Source organism: Juglans regia, chromosome 16 (assembly GCF_001411555.2).
Source record: "Juglans regia cultivar Chandler chromosome 16, Walnut 2.0, whole genome shotgun sequence".
NCBI classification, from domain to species: Eukaryota; Viridiplantae; Streptophyta; class Magnoliopsida; order Fagales; family Juglandaceae; genus Juglans; species Juglans regia.
Genome location: NC_049916.1, coordinates 22,739,658 through 22,764,997, shown reverse-complemented (window position 1 = coordinate 22,764,997; position 25,340 = coordinate 22,739,658). Strand labels below are relative to the sequence as shown.

At 34.5% G+C, this 25,340-nt stretch overlaps 2 protein-coding genes across 2 annotated transcripts; one reads left to right on the top strand and one right to left on the bottom strand.

Annotated features, from left to right (window-relative positions):
• Positions 1-681: 681 nt before the first annotated feature.
• Positions 682-3,359, bottom strand: LOC109006727. The gene is made up of 2 exons (XM_018986105.2): positions 2,810-3,359; positions 682-2,136 (listed from the first exon to the last, which is right to left on the bottom strand). Exons 1-2 carry the CDS (start codon positions 3,203-3,205, stop codon positions 1,225-1,227), a joined length of 1,308 nt encoding a protein of 435 aa, XP_018841650.2. The 5' UTR covers positions 3,206-3,359; the 3' UTR covers positions 682-1,224.
• An 8,052-nt stretch (positions 3,360-11,411) lies between these two features.
• LOC109005506 (ADP-ribosylation factor GTPase-activating protein AGD3-like) lies at positions 11,412-24,487 on the top strand. Its single transcript, XM_035686568.1, has 19 exons — positions 11,412-12,085; positions 12,969-13,045; positions 13,408-13,508; positions 13,693-13,763; positions 16,031-16,093; positions 18,285-18,329; positions 18,808-18,873; positions 18,959-19,006; positions 19,130-19,225; positions 19,309-19,350; positions 19,673-19,888; positions 20,013-20,144; positions 20,247-20,474; positions 20,646-20,732; positions 20,814-21,152; positions 22,394-22,539; positions 22,647-22,740; positions 23,691-24,118; positions 24,250-24,487. The coding sequence occupies exons 1-19, from the start codon at positions 12,041-12,043 to the stop codon at positions 24,362-24,364; spliced, it is 2,439 nt and encodes an 812-aa protein (XP_035542461.1). The 5' UTR covers positions 11,412-12,040; the 3' UTR covers positions 24,365-24,487.
• Positions 24,488-25,340: the final 853 nt, after the last annotated feature.

The window sequence follows — 25,340 nt, the reverse complement described above, 5'->3', positions numbered from 1 at the left end:
CCTTTCCTCTCTTTATACTTCTCACAATCACATTATTTTTCTAATGGAACAAAGAAATATTTAAATGATATGGAAAATAATAGATAAGCTGGTGTAAACTAGATTTCAAAAACCATTAACTAAAATAGATGAAGTAACTTAGCTATTTTTTATTAAAAAAAATAGAGACCATTAGTAGATATGTTCGAGCGTCATAAGTCGAGTGGCTTCATTTTATCATTTTGCCATGAAGACGTTTACTGATGGGTAACCTTGAACAAGTATGACGAGTTTCCATCAGGAATTTCTTCACTTTGAGAGTACGTTAACTGTTTGATACTCAAACGGTATGCAAATATATAGAAACTGGTTTGAAAAATGGTTAGATGTTAATAATATTGTCACCCAACAACGAGTGTTTGTTTTTTGGGGTCGGACCAGAGAGGAAAAAGAATGCAGGAAAGCCCCTCTTTAACAGAAATTTTGATATAACGAAAAAGAACATCCATCACAAAAACATCAAGTAACCCCTAGCTTACAATTGATATATACTATCCCTCTGTACCTTAAATGACATGATACCACGGATGCAACTCACTTATATGCAGAAGGGGTGGTAGAAAGCACGAAGAGTCTGTAAAGGAAGACTAGACAGTAAGATTATGGATTCCGACATGAACACATCAGGCCAACCAGAGCTCAGATGTAAATAAGGTGAACATATTATAGATATTTGTACCTTGGGAAAATATGACAATCATATCAGGCAACTGAGAGCAGCACCATACATGTGGCTGTTGAAAACAACCATTGCAATCTGTATCATAAAAACATTACATGGTTGCCAAACCCATTTTTTTAAATAAAAGTAACAGGGTTGCCAAACCGGAAATCTATCTCAAAACATAATAGATCAATTTGGGTAAAAACATGCATGTTGATGCGATTCATATAAAGGACATCTCATCAAACATAGCATTCTTATACACACTAGGGATAGGATATGAACTCATGGCATGAGCTTTTCTCTAAAACAGACATGGCATGGGTTTTGTAACTTACCAGTTACCGCTAGAAAAATACATTTGTGGTGTCACATGCCTCACTGTTTAATGACCAGTAATCTCAGAAAGACAATCAGTTACCAAGCTTAACTGATAAGAAAGAGTCCAAAAGCTGCTGTGAGATTTCTGTAAGAAACCTAACAAGTACCATCACTTGAGTCCATCAAAGATCCAGAAAGCCTCAAGAATCATGGTCATCTGACATTGATTTTGTCCGATACCTCCGACCAGGTTTTACGAAACTGACACTCCTATCTGCTGCATTTGTTTCCGATTCATCCTCCTCCATTGCACTAACTTCATCTTGGGCTTCCCCAGCTGCAATTCCTACAGGAAAGCCTGCTCCATGCAGGGACTTCTCATGATCTTCTTCCTTGTTTTGCTTTAACACACCACTATCACTTACAGCTTTGGCATCAATAACCTTTTTCTTTGGAATAAAGGTCACAGACTTTGGTAGATCCGCTGAAGAATCTGCAGTCTCTAACCCTGACTTTGAAGGCTCTAGCTTATTTACCAGTTTAAAGAACTCCATACATGCTTGAGCATTAGATTCTTCATCAATGCTACTCTTCGAATCAAAACTATAACGCGTATACTTGGAAGGATTTAGCAAAAAGTCTGGAACCCCCGACTTATTTTGGGCTCTCAGAATTCCATCATCTGAAACCGTAGCCTTAGTTGAGAGGACACTCACAGACCTCTCTAATACTTCTCCAGAATCATATTTACAACCAGGGTCAAACCTGACACGTTTTTGTGACTTGGAAACGGTGTTATTCTCCTTCCTCTTCAGTATAGACCTCAACTGACTACAGCCTTTAGATGCTTCATCATGCTGCTCCTTAACTTCCGAGTCATAAGTATCACTAGACTTGTACTTTTGAGCTTCAGCTTCAGCTTCATCTTCTTTCAGCCTAATTCTTGCAGCCAGATGATTGGCACGTGAGTCCTTACTGGTACCACGTAATGAAGTGTGAAGCACATTGTGAGAGTTCAAATAAGATCCATGATGAGCAATATCTCCCATGAACAGGCGCTCACCAACATTTTCTCTCCCCGTAGCCACTTTGTCATATTCATCTTCCTCTTCCTGCACCAGCCAGCCAAATTAAAGAGAGAACAAAAATTTGGTGGATAGTGACAAGGCACAAGAAAAAAGGAAAATAAACCTACGACTATGTAAATCATGTTTCTAAGCATTCTTGGGTTCAGAGGCTCTTCTAAACTTTTTTTTCCGTTAACTTTCAAATTAAAACAATTAGAGTGTTCTGAAATCACTCTAACTACTATTTATTATTTTATCATTATTTTTCACTATTTTTTACTATTTTTCACTACTATTTAATATTTTTTTTATTATTATTTTCACTATTATTCACAGATATTCTGAGATCAACTCAGAACCCAAACGCAACCTAAAATTGTTCAACCCAACAAGCATTCCTCCATTGCACTATTTTCACATTTTCGGCTAGAATATAAAATCAAGCTCTTACTGTTATGCTACGGCAACTACTGCTGCTTTTTTTCTCCCTATAACATCCATGTCATACCCATCAACTTAGCTTTCAGATTTACCAGAGCCTCATAGCTATTAAGTTATGTGTCACACTCAACTTGCCCCGTGCGTTATTTCCTTACCTCGCCCAATTATGGTCCTCTAGATTTTCTAGTAACTCGACCGAGACGTTATAATCGTACCTGTTGATTTTAATATCGTGAAATCTGATAGATTAAATAGAAATTTCATAGAATAAAATAACCTCGTTATCTAGAGTGGGGTCCAGGCCGATAGAAGATCTGATTTCCCATTCTTCACTTTCTTCGTCGCCTCCTCTAAAAGATCGATCCGGCTTCTCATCGCCGTCGTCCTCGTGGTCGTTGAGATCATCGGGATCTTCTTCGAGCCCTCTGCGAAACTTCCTTCTCGAAGCTCTCTTTTCCTTCGCGAAATCATCGAATGAGGCCGCACACGGCGTGTCGTCACGATCAGATGTGTCCGTACCACGCCTCCACTCCCTTCGCTCGACCTCATCATCGGTTATGGACCATATCGAAGATTGCAGAGCCGAGGGTTTCGAGGAAGCGAGGGATCCGAAGACCTTCTCCACACGTAATCGGAAGCTGTCGTCCATGTCCATGGATTCTGAGGATGCCATTGGAATGAAATTTGAGGGTCTAGGTCGCGGTGCCGGTGCGTGCGATCCTTTTAACGAGAGGCAGACGCACCGCCTTGACGGACAAGTTTATTATTTCTTACAGGGTGTTCTGGTAATTTGGATATTTGGCCGTCCTGTCCTGATTTTCCTGACATGGACCAACCAGCAAGCAAACCATGCAATAATCACAAGTAACTCAAGCCCATTATTTTGTATTATGGGCCCATTTAGCCAAGAAGGATAACCTCGTTGGTGGCTCCAACTCGAAATGATAGGTTTTTTTTTTAAAGAAAAAATATTCATTTCATTAATGAATCGAAGTTACAATTATAACTTATCAATATATAAAAAATTCAGACTATAAATTAAACTACATATCAGTTCTAAGACATCCCCATACACAAATTTATTTATGGCGGATATTGTCTTAATTTCTAAACAAACTCTATCCTAACTGAGAAAGCGCTATATAAAATAAAACTTAGGGGTCCGCTCTGTCCTTCCAAGGAGAATGAGTATGAGACACTGCTATGGACACCAAATTCAATAGCTTATTTATATTTTATTAATAACTAAAAAAATAAAAAACTACAAATAAACACATTAACAAATACATGACCTCAAGCACTAGTGAGATCCCGGACGTCACGCCCACAGCAAGCATTGGCATCTCGAGCCCTGACGGAACTAGCACCCAACTCATGCACGGACCACAACAGCCTGGCCGTACGACCACCGATCGTAGCATCACCCACCACTCTCGAACAGCTCTTGTCCTGGATTACGTTTGATCCAAAGGTTCAACACCTTACTTGGGTCAACAAAAAATAACAACAAAAATAGAAAAAACAAAACAACTACAAAACACTGGACAAAAAAAAAACAACGGATGAATAGTGTATAATGGGTCGACAGTGGCAAGTGCAGGACACTGTTCACTCTGGGAGGAATAATGTTGGAGTGAGGTTGAATTCATCTAAACATATATCTCAATCTACTTTTATTCAAGGAAAATGTTAATGGAATCCTCAAAATTATTGCTAAATCTTACTATTCATATATTTTAATTTTTTTAATTTATTTTTGTTACTTAATGATTAAGGAATTGACTATTAGTGAAATTATATTTTTTTTTCTTAATTATTAAGAATGTTAAAAAAATACTTTAAAAAATCAAAAGAAAAAGAACAACAAATTTATAACTAGCAGTAAACGCTAGGAGGCCAGCTAGCATAATTCTATATTCAAATACATTTAAATGAAATCTACAAAATACTATTATTCATAAATCAACTTAAATCATCTGAGACCACATTATCATCCAAATGCAGCCTCACCTAAGAAATAAGAACCCATCAGGAAGGCTCCAAATGAAAAATTAAACATCTTGAAAGGTCTCTAAAGCCTGGTTTGGTTTGACAAATCTTTCAAATCATCTTATTTCATCTCAACATCTAAACACAATTTAAATATAAATATTTTTCAATTTTAAATTTGTAAATTTTTAAATTTTTTAACTAATCATTACAACTTTTCTAAACCTTCAAACAAAACACAAAAAATAATTCAATTTTTTTTAAATCTCAAAATAAAAATAATATTAAAAATTATTTTCTAAAATTTTTTCTAACTTTAATTTTTTTATTCAACTTGTTTTCTCTCATTTCTTAAAATCTCATAAAAATCTTAACTCAAATCATTTAACTATTATTCACAAATCTTTCACCTCATTTGTGTAACCAAACGAGGCCTAAGACCATGGGAGAAGGCTTCATATGAAAAATTAAACACAATGAAAGGTCTCATAAGAAAAAACAAGAAAAAAAAAAAAAACCCTTCGTACTCATTTAAAAAAAAAAAAAAACCTTTGTAAAAGTTTAAAGGATCTCACATGAGTACTATATTTATGTTTTTAGATAAATGAATAACATTTATTTACAACTTCGTTTGTAATAAATCAACGTAATTGTGATAGTTAGTTATTTTTATTTTTATTTTTGATTATAATAAAGTTATAAGTTTATCATTTTTTAAAAATAAATGTTCAATTTGTAAAAGTATCTTATAAAAAGAAATCAACGAGTGATTGTGGCTTGAAGTGATATTTTAGATTATAAAATAAATATGATGTATCACATTAAAATATGTCAGATTATAAATATTATTTTATAAAATATTTTTATAGATCTAATGCATATCTTTTTCAAAATATAATCATCAGTCCCTATAATATCCAAATCAGCATCACATACCATCGATTAAAACGAGAAGAAGTAGGCCTGTTCATTGAGTTTTTTCCCGACTCGGAACAAATTCGGACCGGTACCCGTATAGAAAAATATGAGTACCCTCGGTCCATTTACAACACGGTACCCCCCATTTTTTTCCCAATTTGAATGTTTTTATGTTTTTTTTTTTTATTCCTTTATAGCAACTAAATGAGCAGAAACTCAAAAGGAAAATGTATATTATATTTAATGAATTATTAATTTTATACGTTTTTTTTATTCTCTTATCCACGTGTCTTTTTATTGGTGGTCAATGAACATGTAGATTTTGATTTAAAAAATTAAACAAATAGAATTTGAATGCTGCATCAATATTTTTTTATGAAAAAATATTCATCATGTAGGTTTTGATTTATTAAAAAAAAAAAAACTAGGTGCAACTCGGGATCTGAATTTTTAAAAATCAGTTTAAATCTGAGTTCTAACCCGGACTAACCGGTCCGAATTTTGATTTAGTTTTAAAACTCAAATCCCGGTCCAGATATACTTAGATTCTCGAGTCGAAATCAGATAAACAGTACTAGAAAGAAGCATGAGGCTAAACTAAAAGCCAACTTGTTTGCTTATTAAAAAAAAGCAGAATAATTAATGGGTAGTTTTCAACAGTAGAAAAGTTATATTTTCAATATTATACCATTAAAAAATAATAATTGCATAAGCATACAGTACTTTAATCGAGAAGTATCATGTGTTTCGTATTTTTGGAGTTGAAAAGCAGGACAAAGTGTTTTCCTTTGGTTCCTCGTTCATATGGGGTGTGTCTGTTTGTCTGTTGCTTCTTTATTGTTTTATTTCCTAACTTTCCTTATTTCAATTATCTTTCTTTCTCGCGCTGATTAGTTTATTGTAGATTTCACATCAATTGATTTTCTATTCGGTCTACACTGCACTTTGCTCCTTGGTTGTCGCTTAATGCACCGCACGTGTTGTCGATTTGCTTGTGCAAATGTTCGACACAAAAATAAAAGAAACATCTATTGTCACATTTCTCGGGTGAGAACTGCCACGTATACGCAGGGGTGGCAATATGACACGGTTAGTTAACTAATACCAATATAATACGATAAAAATACATTAAAGCTTAATTTTAACAGGTTTGAATCAAAATAAGTTTACTCTTAATATACGATTGTTTGACAGGTTGATAACAGGTCAATTCGTTATGATCCGTTAATAAAGTTAAAGTTACAATTATGCTATTATACCTAAAAAATAAAATTATTGAGATTTTAATTTTGATATTTTTATTGTTTAGATTATAATTTTAGACTTGTAGTTAACTTTATATTTTTTATAGATGTTATGATTTTAACATTTATATAAAATTATGCTAAACTTAACTAGGTCAAACGGATTAATTTTGAGTCTATTCAACCTATTTACATAAACGGGTCAAAACGAGTTAACACGACATGACTCATTATGTTAATGGATCGTGTTAAGGTTTGAGATTTTGATACGATAAACTTAATGGTTCGAGTTAGGATTACTTATATAGTATAATATACATATATTTACACGACATGAACACGACTCGTTAACACGATTTGACACATCTATGTATACGTAAATTATTTAATATATATATAGAGGCGCTACTTCTCATTCCACATTATACATTAATATGTGATTTATCATTTTTGTCATTCTATTTAAATACACATATTTACACATCAATATATGTGTTTTCCTTAATATATATATATATGTATGTATTTAAATAAAATAATAAAAATGACAAATGACATATGACATATTTATATTTGGTATAGAGAATTCCTTACGATTTGTCTGGCTGTTATTAGCCAAATAATAGCCTGCCAATCACATAATTACATGTATAACTTCCACCATACTTATCCTAAACCAGCAACCACTAGAAAATGGCAATTTCTCTTCAACATGATTTCAACCCGAAGGAACTCCCCTCGCATCCCCCTTCGTCGAATCTCAACCCGAAGGAAATCCAAAACCCCTGAATCTCAACTCCCAATTTTTCTCCTCGTGCCCTCACGAAACCCAGAGCCCATCCACCAGTCCACCGACGTTGACCCTTCTCCTCAAACCACAATTTGTCAAATGTATTTGATTTTAAGAAAATAATTTTTCATTGTTGTTGTTGTGAATAATCGAATCATTTGAGATAAAAAAGATTACAAAAGTGGATTGAACGAACCAAAGATGAAGGTCTTTGACACCAATGTTTGATGGTGCGAGGCAAGGAGTAGCAGTGAGGAGAGGGATGATGCCCACGCCGACGCCCACTCCAAGTGCAATGGCGGGGTTGGAGCCGTTGATAGAATGAAGATCGGACATGATAGGGTTATGCTGATGGTGGTGGTGGTGGTGGTGGAAAGATGAGGAAAGTTCGACGACGAAGAGGTCGTGTAGGCCCACCATGCCCATCTCCGTGGAAGCGAGGCCGTAATTGATTTGCCTCGCAACATACCACATTCCAAAGGTGGGTCCGGTGCTGTGGCAGTAGGTCTGACATTGAAGTCAAAGGAGAACTCATCCGGGGCGGCGCATCCTGCTGTTGAAGAGGACGTAGCCGCCCAGTTTGTGAAGGCTCCAGAATCCGAAGGTAGCCTCGTGAAGTCGAGCTCCGTTGCGGCTCTTGGTCGATCTCCATCGCATAGGTGGGTAGGGGAATTTCTAGGGTTGAGGGCTTTGGTGGAGGAGGGAAGAATAACATATGAGGGGCTCATGTCTTAGGCGGTGCAAATGAGAAAGAGATTCTATGTGGTCTAGCTTATTTCTCTTTCAATATTTTCCTTACGTGTATTGAGTTGAATGCAGAACTATTTTTGTGGGATTAACAGTCGGACCGGTCTGAAGCGCTTCTCTTTGATATAAGGGATAATAAGTATAATTTTTCAGATATATATTTAACGATAATAATATCAATTATGACTTTTAAAAAAAATTTAACTAAAAAAACTTAGTCGAGATTTATGTACAAAGAAAGTAATTATCTTTTCATATTATTTGTAGTCTTAAGAGCTACTAAGGTGTGGTTTGAATAATGAGAATAAATTAGATAGTTTTAGATAAAAATTAAAAGTTGAATAAAATATCGTTAAAATATTATTTTTTAATATTATTATTGTTTTAGATTTTAAAAAAGTTGAATTGTTTATTATATTTAGTGTGAAAATTTTAAAAAATTGTAATAATGAGATGAAATATAACACTTTTATTATCCAAACGGGCCTAAGTGCTTGCTTAGGTTTGAATTTAAAATTTTAACTTTTAACAATTTAAAATAATTTTTTTAAACAAATATATTTGATAAATTCATAAAAAATGCTAACTTTAGAATAAGCCAAACGTCCAATTTTTTAAAAAACATCAAATCCAAACTCTTAAAAAATTATTGCAAATACCACTATATTTTTAAAACAGAAACAGTAAATAATTTGTTATTAGTCAATTTTTTTTTAGTAAAACACTACAACTAAAAGATTGTTATAAAAAGATGTATTTCTACCGAAAATTTAAAAGATATATTTAGATGATGAGTTGAGATGAGACGAGTTAGGATGAAAATTAAATAAAATATTATTTTTAAATATTATTATTATTACTTTTAAATTTAAATTTTTTATTATATTTTATATAAAAAATTAAATAAAATGAGTTGAGATATCTTTTATATCGAAACCGGGCCACCAATTATCTTATGCCTGGTTAGCGCTACTATACGAATTGAGAATGTGTCGTTTTTCTCTCCAGCGAACTGTACGTCAATACCCAAGAGAAACGCAAATTCCCAATACTTGTTTGGACATGAGCCGTGCTACACCCGCCGAGGGTATAGCATGAGAATGGCTTCCGACAAGATTAATTAGTTTTATTTATTTTTTATTTTTTTATATATTTAAACATTAAAAAAATTACAATATCATTAAAAAAAAAAATCGGATCCATCGCTCGAGAGGATTAGCTTTTTCTCTTTTGACATTTGAAGCAGCAATAGTCCTAGAAGGTGCCATTTACATCAATCATTATTCCTACTTTAGAAATCAAGTAACAACGCATGTCCATCCCGTTTGGCAAAGGCAAAGGACTATAAAGTTATCAACTTTGTTGAAATTGAATAGAAAAAAAGAAAAAAAAAAGCAAAGGCGATGCAAACGGTCGAAAAAGTGATTAGGGGTTTGCTTCTAATCTTAATCTTAATGTTGTATAAATTATTGATCCCATAGTTATAATATAATAGATTTCAATTATGCTATAATGTGATGATCTTTCAATTGAGTTCTCAACATAAAAGTAACGCCCTATTTAAATAGTAAAAATATTTTATCTCATTTTATTATTATAATTTTTTAAATTTCTAAAATCATTTCTTCGACACCTAAGATAATTGTAAAATAAGCTTTTGAACTTGATTTTCAGTAGAAATCCAACGCAAGCAAAAACCGATAAATGTTAGCTTAGTTGTGACTTGAGACACGTGTCTCTGGGTTCACATAAGGACCGATGTCCTATGTCCGAATTTGAACGGTCCAACGAAAATTTTATTACAAATATTTTAAAAATTTCAAATAAAAAAGGTGAATATTTGAACGGTCCACCCTACATTTCCTCCATTGAAGAAGTCAATCGATTTTACGGTTCAGAAATTTATAATTTGTTTTGAGTCACGTTCTCTTCTGCAAGTTGTTTTTGGAGTAGCTCCATGATTTTTGTCGCTTAGAGAGAGTACAACAGCTATAGTTTAAGAGGAAAGTAGTAAAATAGTTAGAAAAGTTTAATTAAGTCGATTTGGTGTATAGCAGTATCCGAGTTGTGTGGCGGGACAACGATGATGTGTGTATCAAGTGCGTCGATTAGAGAGAGAGAGAGAGAGAAGGTGTTGGTGAATTTGGAAAGATCCGACGAGGTTGGAGAAGAAAATGGAGTGGAATGTGCTTAGTTTTTGGATGGCATGTCATGTGGCCCTCATGATCTCATCTTAGGCCACCGGTTTGTCTAGTCTTATCGGCAAGCTCCAGTTTTGGCTTGCGTGTAGCTCTGAGACGTCTAGAATGCATTAAAGCCTCGTTTGTTTTTAAGATGAGATATGATAAAATGAGATTAAAGTTAAAAAGTTGAATAAAATATTATTATAATATATTTTTTAATATTATTTTTATTTTAGAATTTGAAAAAGTTAAATTATTTATTTTATTTTATATTAAAAATTAAAAAAGTTATAATGATTAGATGAGATGAAATGAGATATTTTTTCAAAACAAACGAGGCTAAATTTCTCTGATTATATCTATTCTTTTAATATTTTTTTATTTTGAGATCTATTTTTTTATAAAAAAAATTACTTAAAATTTATCTATTTAAAATTTATATAAATTATTATTTATAAAATAAATAATGAAGGGTATGTTTTGTATACTAATTTTAAAATAAAATAACTCTTATTAGAATGGAAAAGAGATTAGAAATCATTGCTTATAAACTCTTACTAGGTGGATTAGAAGAAGGCAAATAGATTTTTTTATATTTTATTTCCAGAGAAAGAGTATCCTTTTTTTTTTTTGGATTTAGAGAAAGAGTATCCTAAATTAGAGAAAACTACATAATTATAGCCTACTCTTATGATTCCGATTCTAATTAGAATTTGATACATAGTTATTTTATTTATTTATTTTGATAATTTGATCCAATGTTAAGTCCAAATAAGATTTAAGTGTTGTGATATTACTAATTATTATTAGAATATAAAAAAGTATTTAAAATGTGTCATAAAAATAACTTATATATACCCGTCGGGACTGTGACACTTGTTTCCCGCGTCGAAAATCCATGCATTTTCTGTTACAGTGCCCGCCGCATATAAATAAATAAAGCAAGGAAATTACAAGAAGAAAGGAAAAGAAACGTTTTTGTGTTTTTATTTTATTTTTGGGTTTGTTTTCTAAATTGTGGGGTGGAGAAGCTATAGAAAGGAGGCTCTCTTCGTGTGTTTCGCTTTTATCTATGTCTGTGCCTGTCTCTCTCTCGCACGCATGGTTTCGACATCTTCATGTTAAAAGAGAAATTTCCTAATTGGATCCCCTTTTCGGTTCCCAATAAACACTACCTCTGATGTGCCGCAGCCGCTAATCTAACCTCCATGTTTCCTGTTCTTCCCAGGGTTTATTAATCCGGGTCATTTTGCCTGCTCTTCTAGGGTTCCGATACCAAAACTGGAAAGATTTAAATAGAAAAAAAAAAAAAACAAAACGCAAAAGAGGAAAAAATGGATCTGGGACTCAGAAAGTTTGTCTTCTCGTTAGCGTTAGTGGTTGTGAAATTTATGCAAATCTATCTCGTATATGCCTCAGGGCCGTGATTTCAAGCGCTGGAGGTGTTTTCTTTTACTTACCATTCGTTTTGTTTGTTTCGTTTGAATGGCGAATAAGATGGCAGTACAATGCGAGATCTCGCTCGGAGTCGTGCTGCTCCGCGGTGGTTATATGTTTGATTAGCGAAGACCGAGCTTTGGATGTAATGGTAGATTAATATTTTGCGCTGAGTAGAGCAAGAATCGTGGTCTTAAAAAATGCATTTCGCAAAGCTCGATGACTCTCCTATGTTTCGCAAGCAGGTCCCCCTCTCTCTCTGTTCTTGCATGTTCAGCTGAATTATCTTTAATTGTCTAACTGATGAGAGCACGTTCCAATGCTCTGTTTGGTGTCTGGGGAAATCTAGGAAAATCAATAGGAACTTTCGAATTTTTACTATTGAAGATTACCTGTATGCCTATATTTTAGAGTTTAAAGTTTTAAGGAAATTTGTATTAATTGAACATATCTGAGTAATATGAAAATTATGGTTGTAAGAGTTTGCAGTTTTCTTGATTGTCATTGTCCGTAATTGCTTACTTGTTTAACAGTTCGTGAAAATTTTGATTTTTGATTCCACGATGCTAAAATGTTTAGGCTAGATAATATTGCTTTGAAGCTTATTAAGAGCCTATGGTATAAGTCGTACAACTTTATCTCTGAAGCTTCAAATATGATACGATTAGAACTTTGAGTTGGTTAATTTCCTTCTATAGTTATCAAAAAAAAAAAAAAAATGTCCTTCTATAGTTTTGTTTGCCGATAGCTTGGTCTAGGTATTGTGGCTACCCTATGCAGTCATTATTAATGTTTAGTTGAGTTGAGTCGAATCAAGTGGGTGGTGGAAACACTCCTGATTGTGAGAGATTGAAGGTTGAGGCTCTGTATAGCTCTGTATCAACTTCATGACATTCCCGGTTTGTATTGTTCGAATACTTGAAGCAAATTGTTAATGATTTCTGAAGATTTCATCACTGTAATTGAATTTTTATGTTGACATGGTATCCATGTTAGAGATGGATAACATATTTTTATCAACTGACTTCCTTTTAACATGGTTGAAATAATTTGGTGGAATTTATTGCATTCATGATTTATACACTGCTCTGAAGTATTGTGGCTTGTTGATGATTTCTTGTTAAACAGATACAAAGCTTGGAGGAAAGTGCTGAATCATTAAGGGAGCGAAGTTTAAAGTTTTACAAAGGGTGCCGAAAATACACGTATGTCCACATATTTTATTTTTTGATTAGTACTTATGTCCACATTTATAAACGTGTTTCTATATCATCCCTCAATAATTTAATTCAAGATCTAGTACTTACTAAAAATAAAATTCAAGACATAGATTCATGTTATAGAAAGTTTTCCAAATTGTCAATTGCCTACCTATTGCTATCATTTTGAATAAAATTGTTGACAATGTAAATTAGAATCTCTACCTAGATCCTGTTTTTGAAAATAAGCTTTGTTTAGCGGTTTTTGAGTTGTTCCTGATGTTTTTGGTTGCATAAGGTAATCTTTGCTATCCTATGGACCTTTGCTTTGTGAGGGGTTTTAATTGCATTTTGTTGTCCTCACACAGTGAAGGACTTGGGGAGGAATATGATGGGGATATTGCTTTTGTGGGTGCACTGGAAACTTTTGGTGGAGGGCATGATGATCCCATTAGTTTGGCTTTTGGAGGTATGTCAATTTATTCATGCTGGGCTTTATTCTATATTATTTGGTTGCTAAATGGTAATTAACTCTTTGCCTTGTGACAGTTTTTAGAGATTACACTTTGATACTGGAATATCCATGATTCATGGCTCTCAAAATGCAGATTGAGGTGCCTACTAATTTAAATTGAATTTCTATGCTGCTACAGGCCCTGTTATGACCAAATTTACCATTGCGCTGAGAGAAATTGGGACTTACAAAGAACTTCTTCGATCCCAGGTGAAAATCCTGAATTGTTTCTTAAGAACTTTCAATCCTAGCTCCTGTACATGATTCTTGATTAGTTTCCTACTGATCCAGGTCCTAGGGCATTGGATTTTCAACCAATGCCACCTCATCTCCACTTCCTGTTCTATCTTTTGTTATATAGCTTTTACTTGTGGAGAGCTAATTGAACTTCAAAATGTGTTTGACTTACAGTCCATACCTACTGGCTTATGTTGTCAACTGTTTTCTCATGCTCCTCTTGACTTTCACTAAGTCAGAGAAAAGAGAAGAAAAGTGTAACACCCCCTTCCCTAAGGCTAGGAGTGTCACATGTTTTCATAAAATATAACCCGGCAAGAGATTTCATATTTAATAAAATGTAATTAGCATTTATTTCATAAAAGAATTATTTAAATAAAAATGTCTTCCGAAAATATTAAATAAATAAACTGAACAAATTCACGTCATAACATCAATTTATTCTAAGAATTCTAGGAGTTAATTGACTGCTCCATCTAATCCTGGCCCACTTACTCGTGGTCATTATCCTCACTTGGGTGGTTAAAAACATGAAATAAAACTAAAATGAGTCGAAGACTCAGTAAGAAACTCATCACAACGTAAACAGAATAAGTGTAAGGTTTTCATATATGCTATCCTAAGTTTAGATATGTATATGGTATGATGCATAAGTTATATGATCTTTATAGTTCTAAGTCATTATGACATTCATATAGGTACATTATTGTTATTTTCACGTCATGCCTCCATTTTATTTGATTCCGGTGCCACTCATTCTTTTATTTCCAATTACTATGCACCTTTGACTGAGAAGATACCTGAGCCACTAGAACCTAGTATATTTGTTGCTACTCCCTCGAGAGAGCATATCGTTTGCGATTCTATTATGATTGGATGTCCAATAGAGATTCAAGGGAGGATTCTACCTGCGGACTTGATCGTATTTAATATGTCCGGATTTGATGTGATTCTGGGAATGGACTAGTTGTCCTAGAATTGTGCATGTGTGGATTGTTTTAATAAGGGAGTAGTATTTAAATCCACGGATGGAGAGGAATTTAGTTTTCAGTCATCACAAGGAAGTTCCCCTTGTGTAATTTCAGCAATGCAGGCCACCTGATTATTGAGACAAGGGTGCACGGGAGATCTACGCTGGTAGCAACTAGAGTCTCCTCCGAATGTTGTTGTGAAACATGAGATGAAGGAGAAGCGATAGGGAATCACGGTGGCTGGATGGCTTGGTTTGTTTACATGAAACAGAGGCTTGGTTTCTAAATTTGGGTTTGTGTTGTTTGTTGTGTGATGAGGAGTTGGCAGAGGGAAAAATATATAGATGAAATATGTGATTAAGTTGGAGTGTTTTTCTGAGAATTTGGTGGGAAGGAGACTTGGTGATCATCAAGAATAGAGGGATGAGGCGTGGAGGAAGTGGTCTTGGGCCGTTTGCACTAGGATTTTGACGGATTAAATCTTGCTTATCCCGTTCTAAGTTAATAGTCACATTAATATGATTTAAACAAATCTTATTATGATTTAAAGATTTTTATATAAAAAAATATCTATAAAATAAATAAATAATAAGTAATTATATTAAATTAATAACAATAATATTAGTAAAATGAATGAAATTTACTTTATTATCAAAATTTTAAATCTACATGTTACAAAAAGACAGAATTTTCAGCATCAATTCAACTTCAACTTGTCTTATTGCCTATAAAATGGAAGCACTTGGACCTTTGAAAATTATAAGTCTTGTATACCTTTGTAAAACTGCTCTAGTTTTCTTTGTTTTATAATTTATATTTTACTTCATTTGTTATTCTTACATCAAGATTTAAGGACTATTAGAGAGAATTCTGCAAAGCGTCATGTAACATGATGCATGGTTGAAAATGTTTGTTCCGTCATCTTTTTCACATGTAGTAGGGTGAATTTATATGGTAAGTTTGTTGTCTAAACAATGATCAAGTTTTGAGTTATTGACCTTTTAGAGAAAGGAGGAAGAATTTGGTTGTTTTTTCTAATTTCAAGATATTTGTGACTGCATTGATATCGACCTTAAGTATTTGCTAGCAATCTAAGAGATTTGTCTCTCCCTCCCTCTCTCTATGTGTGTGTTTCCCGTCAAATAAATTATTTCTTGTGTATTTTTTGTTTAGTGAGTAGTCATTATCTTTATTTATTTATATATTTTCAATTGCTATTATGTTACAAATAATCTTCTTGACATGCTTAGATTGTTTTTTACCTCTCAGGTTGAGCACATGATGAATGACAGATTACTGCAGTTTGTCAATATTGATCTGCACGAGGTCAAGGTACTGTGAATTGTTTAACTCTTAGTGCGTTTTAGATATATGTTATAATAACCTTTTACAAGCTATCAATTTGGATATGGTTTAATACTTAAGCTTAGGCCAAACAACAGAAATTTCATGTCTAAACGCAATTTGATATTACTTAGTTAAACTATCTATTGCTTCCACCCACCTCTTTAGGTGGGGGGCATATGGTCTTGCATTGGCTTTATAATTTTCATTTTTCCTTATAATCTTCTACAATAGGAGGGTGGAGAAGAGTCTCATGAAAGCTGGCTTGAAACTTTAAAATTTTGTTATATTCTTTTATGAATAATTCGGAATGCAGGGAAGCTGTTTGTCTGTTTGTCAGCATGTGCACTTCATTCTATTGGAGCTGACCTGTACATATCCCCATTTTCCTGTTGAAATGAAATTCTTTGGGTCTTGCTTCAGTCTAGAGCCTTACTGCCTTAGGCCTGTGCAGAGAATGCCTCTTGTTAAGCTGTGACAACCATTTTTCTATATGGTATATTCTTTTTATAAGCAATTTATGCAATGAGATTTAAATCCCCACTTAAGCTGAGGGGTGTAATCTGTCCGGTCCGGTCCGGGGTCACGGACTGAAAATTTTGGTCCATCCTTTTTCCGGACCGGACCATTAGCTATCAGTCCGGTCGGTCCATATGAGCTAGAAACATTTTTCCTCTTTTCTTTTTTTGGTAGATAAATTAATACAAAAAATTAATTAAATTAGTAAAATCAAAATTAAGTGAGTTTTTTAATGTGGATTATGTAACTAACTTATTAAAAAATAATTAATTATAATTATATTTATGATGTTAATAGTTACTAACTTAGTACTTTAGTAGAGTATGTATTTACATATAATAACATATATTTTTTTTATAAGTAAAAATATTATATATATCAATAGGAGTTACTAAGTACACTGGACTTATACAAGAAAACATCTAGCCCATACTAGAGAGATCCTAATGACCCAAAAAGCCCGTGAAAAACTACCTAAAATACCCAAAATACACCAAGCCCGAATTGGAATAGAACACACCTCCCCAACCCAACCCCAACCCCAACACCTTCATGCTGGTGTCACTCAGGACATCGGTAGCTTATCGTCTAACTGCCCTTAGTCACTAGTTTCAAATGGGGTTGGTACTTTTTTCCAAGGTTCACTTTCAGTTGAAGATGGGGGACCTTCCAGGGTCTTGAGTACTTTGGAAGAAACAGACGAGCCTCTTTTAGAAGATGAAAATGAGATAACAGAAGGTAGTGCTTCCTCTACCTGTTCTATGCCTTCTGAGGTAGTAGGGTCTGACAAAGAGGCACATAAAGGATTGGCGGAGGGTGGAGCACCTTCAAGCAATGTCCTTGTCGATGGCGGGGAGGAACCTTTAATAGTGACAACAACAATGGACAGCAACCATATAGCTGTCGAGGAGGTCCAGGATTTGTATGTAAGATATGGCGGGGAGGAAATTATGGGTTTGTCATTGGTGTCGTGTGAGGAGGAATGTCTAGGGTCGAGAGTGCGAATGGGTACTGTGTCTAGGGATAATGTTGTTCCCTTGGTTTCTCTTCCTTTGATAAACAATATAGCGGGTTTACCATCGGATTGGATTCTGCATAAGGTTAACGAAATTAAGCATATCGTGGGGCTTTCACATGGAAGATGTGAAGACCAATTTAAAGCACTACTCGCTGCGATTGAGGCGAGCCATTCGCTTAAAACCAAATCAAGTTTTAAGAAAAGTAGGGAGTTAAAGCGTCTTTCTTGGGTATATTATCATATGATTTATCGTATGATACATTAGTTAATTGATAGCATATATGATTTTACATTTTATATGGTCAATGGTGATATATTAGAGAAAATGACATAATTAACTTATACAACTACTATATAAGTAATATATTATATATATATATAATTATTTAAAAAATTTATATGTAAGTGATTCGGTCGGCGATCCGGTCCGGTCCAAAAAAACCACACCCCGTGACTGGACCAAAAATCAAATTTTGGAGACAACATGGACTTGAGACCAAGTAGGGGTGAATTCGGTCTAGTCCGGTTGGTTTTTAAGATTTCCTTCTAGGTGTGTGAGAGTTGTGTCAAATAGAGAATTTTTATAGTGGTTTTTAATATTTATTGTTGCAAAGTTGGTTTAAGGGATCTCTCTTAGTGCAGGAAGCACGGAAGCGTTTTGACAAGGCTAGTATTGTTTATGACCAGGTGCATCCCTTGTCTTGAATTCTTAATAATTTTGTTGTTCTAGTTGATGCCATCTGCATGCATCTCAGGAAAAGCTCCTCACAGTTATCATTTCTTTATTAAAATGAGTCTATGTTCATACAGCATTAGGTTGGCTAAAAGTGACTTTTAACTCTAGTTTCACCCAAAACCCTTGCAGCATTGCTATCTTGTCATGTTCATACTGTAAATGAGGTTCTAAGTTTGTGATTTATAAATGTGCTTTTTCCTCTTTTCTTCGTGCATCTTGTAATTTAAATAGGTTTTCTAAATTTCTTAGGTATTAATGAATAAATCTGGGTCATGCATGTTGATACAACAACAAATGGCTAAACTGCCATCTACTTTCAATAATTTCACCATGGAGTTGGATATTTGAAGGATTTTTTGAGATGATGATGAATGTGATATTGTTTTGGTGAGTAATGTTTACTTTGTCATATTGCTCATAATGCCACAGGCTCGTGAAAGGTTTCTGTCCCTGAGGAAAGGCACAAAGACAGAAGTAGCAATTGGTTTAGAGGAGGTATCGTGTGACATTAGTTTTTTGTTTTTCACAGAACTGGAAAGTTTCCATCTTTAAATTCTAATGTAGTTTCAAGAAATTCCAGGAGCTTCATAATGCAAGGTCTACATTTGAGCAAGCTCGTTTCAATTTGGTAATTTAATTTCTTGGTCCTTCCTTTTACCAGAAATGAATGTTCCCATGATCACTGAAACCCGACTACTTGATCTTGTGTTAGTGATTCCTAGCCTTTTATGAATTTGATCACTCTGTCCAGATAACTGCACTTTCTAATGTCGAGGCAAAAAAGAGGTTTGAATTTTTGGAAGCAGTCAGTGGGACAATGGATGCACATCTTCGTTACTTCAAACAGGTAGATGATATGGCTGGAACTTTCTGCCCTTTTCACATGTTTTGGCATAGCTATACTCATCTTGAACTTTTTACTACATGTAGGGATATGAGTTGTTGCATCAAATGGAACCGTACATTAATCAGGTATGCTAAAATTATGACAAGTAAAAAATTTTAATAGGCTTTCATAGCCTGACTTATCAAAATGGTACGAGCATCCCTAGGGAGTGCATACAAAACGAAAGAAAAGCTTGTGCTGTAGATGCTGGGGTTGTTAACATATCAAGGCCATGTGAATCTGACTTTAGGAGGAGCAAAATGGGAAGAACAGTCTTATCTGGCCAATTCAAGATAGTGGGGGATTGGAATATGGTTCATAAGCTGAGAGAATTCATACATTTCTCATGTTAAATATTGTCTTGGCATGGTAATTTATTGAAATTTTTGATTTATTGCTGTTTTCCAGGTCTTGACTTATGCACAACAGTCAAGAGAAAGGTCGAACTATGAGCAGGCTGCACTTTCTGAAAGGATGCAAGATTATAAAAGGCAGGTGGATCGAGAGAGTAGGTGGTCTTCCTATGGTACGAACAGATCTCCTAATGGAGATGGTATACAAGCCATCGGCAGAAGTTCACATAAAATGATAGAGGCAGTCATGCAGTCTGCTGCAAACGGAAAGGTTTATGTTATTTCTTTAATTTATAAAAAAAAACTGTCTTTAAGACTATCTGTGTTTTCCAATTTACATTTTCTCATCTTTCTAGTTGTTTCCTGTTTCTCTAATGCTGTAAGAAATCTCTCAGATTCAAACCATTCGACAAGGTTATCTCTCAAAGCGTTCCTCAAACTTAAGGGGTGACTGGAAAAGAAGGTTTTTTGTTCTTGATAGCCGAGGAATGTTGTATTACTATCGGAAACAGTGCAGCAAACCATCTGTAAGTATGTTTTTATGGTATTAGTCATTCTGCCTATTGGTTGAAGTCTGTGCTGGCCAACCACTCTTACCTTTCATGCTTGTGTTTTGTTATATCTTTTAGGCCTCTAGCAGTCAAATTTCTGGTCAGAGGCATAGTTCGGAGCTTGGTTCTGGACTGCTGAGTCGGTGGCTTTCATCTCATTACCATGGTGGTGGAGTGCACGATGAGAAATCTGTTGCTCGTCACACAGTGAACCTGCTTACATCAACAATCAAAGTTGATGCTGATCAATCAGATCTTAGGTTTTGCTTCAGGATCATTTCACCTACAAAGAACTACACTTTGCAGGTTTGACTCGAGGGGTGGCATGTCCTTGTGGCTTTTGGTTTTGTTTTATGAACTTCCGACTTTCAGAACTAAAAATTTGCTCGATGATTCTGACAAGAGGATGGTGTACTTTGGAGGGTTAATGTTTGGTAAAAGATCCTCAATAACACTTATTTATGCTTGTCAGTGCAGGCAGAGAGTGCCCTGGATCAAAAGGATTGGATTGAAAAGATCACAGGGGTCATTGCTTCATTACTTAGTTCTCAAGCTCCTGAGATGGTATTTTATTTTAGAAAAATCACAATTGTGCCAATTATATTCGTCATTGTTTAGATGACTGAAGGTTCCGCCATATTGCAGTGTCCGTCTGCTGGTCCAATGGGAATTAGTCATCATCGGTCTGCAAGTGAGAGTAGTTCGTTTGAAAGTTCTGACTTTGATCACTGCACAGTTGAAGAATATACATCAGAGAGGAGCCTTGCTACTGCACATCATGAACGCCCAATAAGAAATATGCAACCACAACGATCCTGCATAAAAAGTGAGAAGCTAACTGATGTATTGCGAAGAGTTTGCGGAAATGATAAATGTGCTGATTGTGGTGCCCCTGAACCAGATTGGGCATCATTAAATCTTGGTGTTCTTGTTTGTATTGAATGTTCTGGTGTTCACCGTAATCTTGGGGTGCACATATCGAAGGTAAATTCTATTTGGCCTTGTTTCTGGGGCAAACAATGCGCTACTGACTGAAATTTCTATAGCTTTGCAGAATCTTTTATCTGGATGCTCAACGATGAACATACCCATAGAAGTTTCACATGAATTTACATATTATCAGATACCGGTTAATCTTCAAAATAAGTTTCTATGCAAGAGTTCTAGTGGTCATCTTTAGACTTGTAGTAGTGTTCTGTGACTTGAGTGCTGGTATTGCATGTAAGTAGGACTGCTTCAAGATATTTATATGCTTGTCCTAAACTAAGGTCCAACTTCTATTATCATCTTACTAGAGAAGGTTATGGAGCTCATACAATTGAGACAACAGGGGCCGTAGATTTACTGTTGCATCGCTGAAAACAAGTTTGCTCTTTTCTTATTTTATGCATCCCAGCCCTTTTGCCTTCTATCCATGTACATCCCTCCAAACATATTGTTAGTGTTAGTGTTAGGTGCGGTTTGGATAGTGAGATGAGATGAGATGATTTTAGATGAAAGTTAAAAGTTGAATAAAATATTATTAGAATATTATTTTTTAATATTATTATTGTTTTGTGATTTGAAAAAGTTGAATTGTTTATTATATTTTGAGTGAAAATTTAAAAAAGTTGTAATGATGAGATGAGATAAGATGAGGAAACACTTTCACTATCCAAACGGGGCTAGTGTTCTTGTTTTTCTTTTTTCTGCATTGACAGTCTCAGATTCTTAGGAGGTAGATCTTTTGATTTGAAAATTGTAAAAGATATCAGTATTATTAATTTTTATATGTATATCAAACTATTAACTCTTCAATTAGATGATTAATTATACTCCCAAATTTCTCTGTTAAAAGAATAATGTATAGGTCCCGCTCTTGTATATGTCCCATGTACTTAGGCTCTTGCTTATTCTTATTTTTGATAATTTTTTTTAACTGATATAAAAAGAAAAAGAAGCCGGGAAACCTTCCCCCTGTGCAATTGATGGACTCTGTTTTAGACGTGATAATATGGGCATGCATTATCCCATGTATGGTTAAATGGAGAATCAAAGAGAATATTGAGTAACAAATTTAGCGGGAGTTCTTTTTTTTTTTTTTTCTAAGATTGGGCTGCACTCATATTTATTTGAATTGTTGTGATGAGTATCGTTACAGTTGGATAAGCTTCTGTTTGGTGGATGTTTTTTGATGGTGTGCTCATTTGTGCACCTGTTGCTCTTTGTGTGGACTGCTATTGCAGGTACGATCTCTTACACTAGATGTCAAAGTGTGGGATACTTCGGTTATAAGTTTGTTTCAGTCTCTGGGCAATACATTTGCAAACTCAGTCTGGGAGGAACTATTGCAATCAAGAAGTGGCTTCCAGCTTGATCTCGTCCCCGTGGGGTGAGGAATCTACTTTATGCATTGAAATAGGATTGTTTAAACTCCACAGAAATATATTATTTTTCTTAGGTGTACTAACATTTACTTTTTTTGTTCTGTTGTTGAAGCTTATACAAGTCCGATAAATCACAGTTGATTTTTCTCTGTAAACCTAGTCACACTGATTCTATATCAGTGAAAGAAAAGTTCATCCATGCAAAGGTGCGACAATCAGGTCTTCTATTTTGTATTTTCATTTGAGTCGCTCTCTTTTAACCGAAGATAATTGCCCGTGGCTTGTGTAAATGAGATATTTGCAGTGATGTTAATGCCTTTCCCATGAACATCATAATTACATCTTAATCATGTTGTTGGTGACAATTTTCCACTATAAATAAAAACATGTACATGACCGGATTTATATATTTTGATCTATTTTAACATTCTCTTTTGTCGTTAGCATTGCATATTTTAAGTGTATGTGATATTTTTTTATTAGGCTTTTTATTTTTTTCTTTAGAGGTTTTGCTAGACAACTCATTAGTTTTAAGAAATCAGCTCAGCCAACTGTTGATATCTTAGAACTGGAAAGATAAGGAAATAGTTAGGATATGTTTGATTCACTTGTAACTTGTTTTTAAGGCTCTTAGAATGTATTTAGGTGTTTTTCTGTATACTTCGTGTGTACACGGGCTATGCCTATTTCATTTATATCAATAATATTTATCTCTTACTTATATATAAAAAAAAACTCTTGTTTTTAAGAGTAGCATAATGCTATGGAACCCACATCAGCTTGTTTTTGGTTTCTAAATGACGATTTTTTTGAGATGAAAATGATCTATATGAAGTAATAGCTTTAGATGGTACTGAATTGCATAAGTAAATCAGTCGGTTTTCATCTTAGTTTGTTATCAGTTCAGTAAATTGAGGGCCATGGATGTTATTTTTTTCTCGTGACTTTCAAGGTGTGAGTGGTCAGACTGCATATTGCATGCCGTTTCTCTCTGGAAATCTCTTAGTTGTCTTGGAGATGCAATAATGATATTTGAAAATTCTCAAATGTCTGTTTTTTGTGTGCATTATTAATCTTATGCACCCTATGCTACTTGCAAAGTTTTTAGACTGCTGTATAAATGTTTTAAGTGGCAGATGTTTTCTTTTGATCACAGTATGCAGAAAAGCTTTTTGTTCGCAAGTCAAAAGACAAGCAATATCCTCATTTAGTTGCACAACAAATCTGGGAGGGTGTGCGTGCTAATGACAAGAAAGCTGTATACCGTCACATTGTTAATTCCGAAGCTGATGTGAATGTTGCATACAAGCAAACATCTTGTGAGTCCTCTTTAGCAGGGGATTCAATGGAGAGGTCCTTCACTAGCTCTACAAATTTGGCAGGTACAAGTGAAGCCCTGAGCCTGGAGGATCTAGATGGATGCACTCTGCTTCACCTAGCTTGTGAAACTGCAGACATAGGCATGATAGAACTCCTCCTACAGTATGGTGCAAACGTAAATGCAACTGATTGCAGAGGCCAAACACCACTCCACCACTGCATTCGCAGAGGCAGGACCACATATGTGAAGTTGCTTCTTACAAGGTGAGTTTATCATTATTGCTTTTTTTTTTTTGGTGTTTCATTTTGTTTTATTTTATTTCAATCCATTTATTTATTTTTTTACTCCACACTACTTATAGAATACCACTAAAGGGTTTCCAATTTATTTGCAGGGGAGCTGATCCCCGTGCTGTAAATTGCAACGGTATAAACCCTTTTGAGCTAGCAGTAGAGTCGAACTTTGGTGATAGTGAAGTACTTGCTTTATTAGCTTACTCAAATGGATAAGATTCTTTTGAACAAGAAATTACTGAAGGCCAATTACATTAAATATGGGTAATCTAAGAGAGAAAGATACGATTGTATTGAATTTTGTGCAATTATATGACATAGTATTTACATTTGAGGGTATTCCACTATTGTTTTTTGAGGATTTAGAGTGGTAGGCCGGCATGTCTACTCCCACTGGATTCACTGCAAATCGGTCCCCGGATATGTAATTTAAGACAGGTGCCTTTGGCCGGAGTCGAGCACTGGCAGCCTTTCAGCCAAGGGCTTTGTAAGGTCATGTGATTTTTCTTCATTCAGTTTGTTTGCTCCCTCTCTGGTGAAAGCTGTGATGATTTAATTTTTTATTTTTATTATTATAAAAAGTAGTTATGATGAAATGGTTCAAGGAATCGTGTATTTGTACATTGGTTTGTTTTAGTGAGGCTTAAGCTTTGTTGTGGCCGCAAGTCTTTCTTTGGATGCACAAATGTCTCTTCGTACGTGGTTTGGAACAATGCTGTATGTCGTGCTGAAAAAGGTATGTGCTTTTGTTCGTTCTTTATGGGTAAAATTTTTTTGAAGGTCCCATCTCAGGGGTCCCTCGTTTTATTATCTTTATATAAGTAACAAATAATAAATAGGGACCATCGAACTCCAGTCTCCAATGACCAGTATATGGCATTTATAATTTTATAGCATTTGTCTATCTAACTTTTTATTTAAAATAATTAATCGAAAGTCTTATTTATTTTAGCAATGACATTTACAATGCATTCTAAATCAGTGCCTCGTAAAAATCTTCCTAGAAACATACAAGCAATATTTCAACCATTCAATTATAGGAAGAAAATTTGCAAAATAGTTGGAGTCTATTGAAAATTTGTTTAGGAATAAATTATTTTGGATTTTTTTTAAAGTTCTGTGAGAGTTATTTTAATTTTAATTTTTTCTTTGATGTGGGGAATCACCCCATGGCAGAACCCTTAGGGCTCAT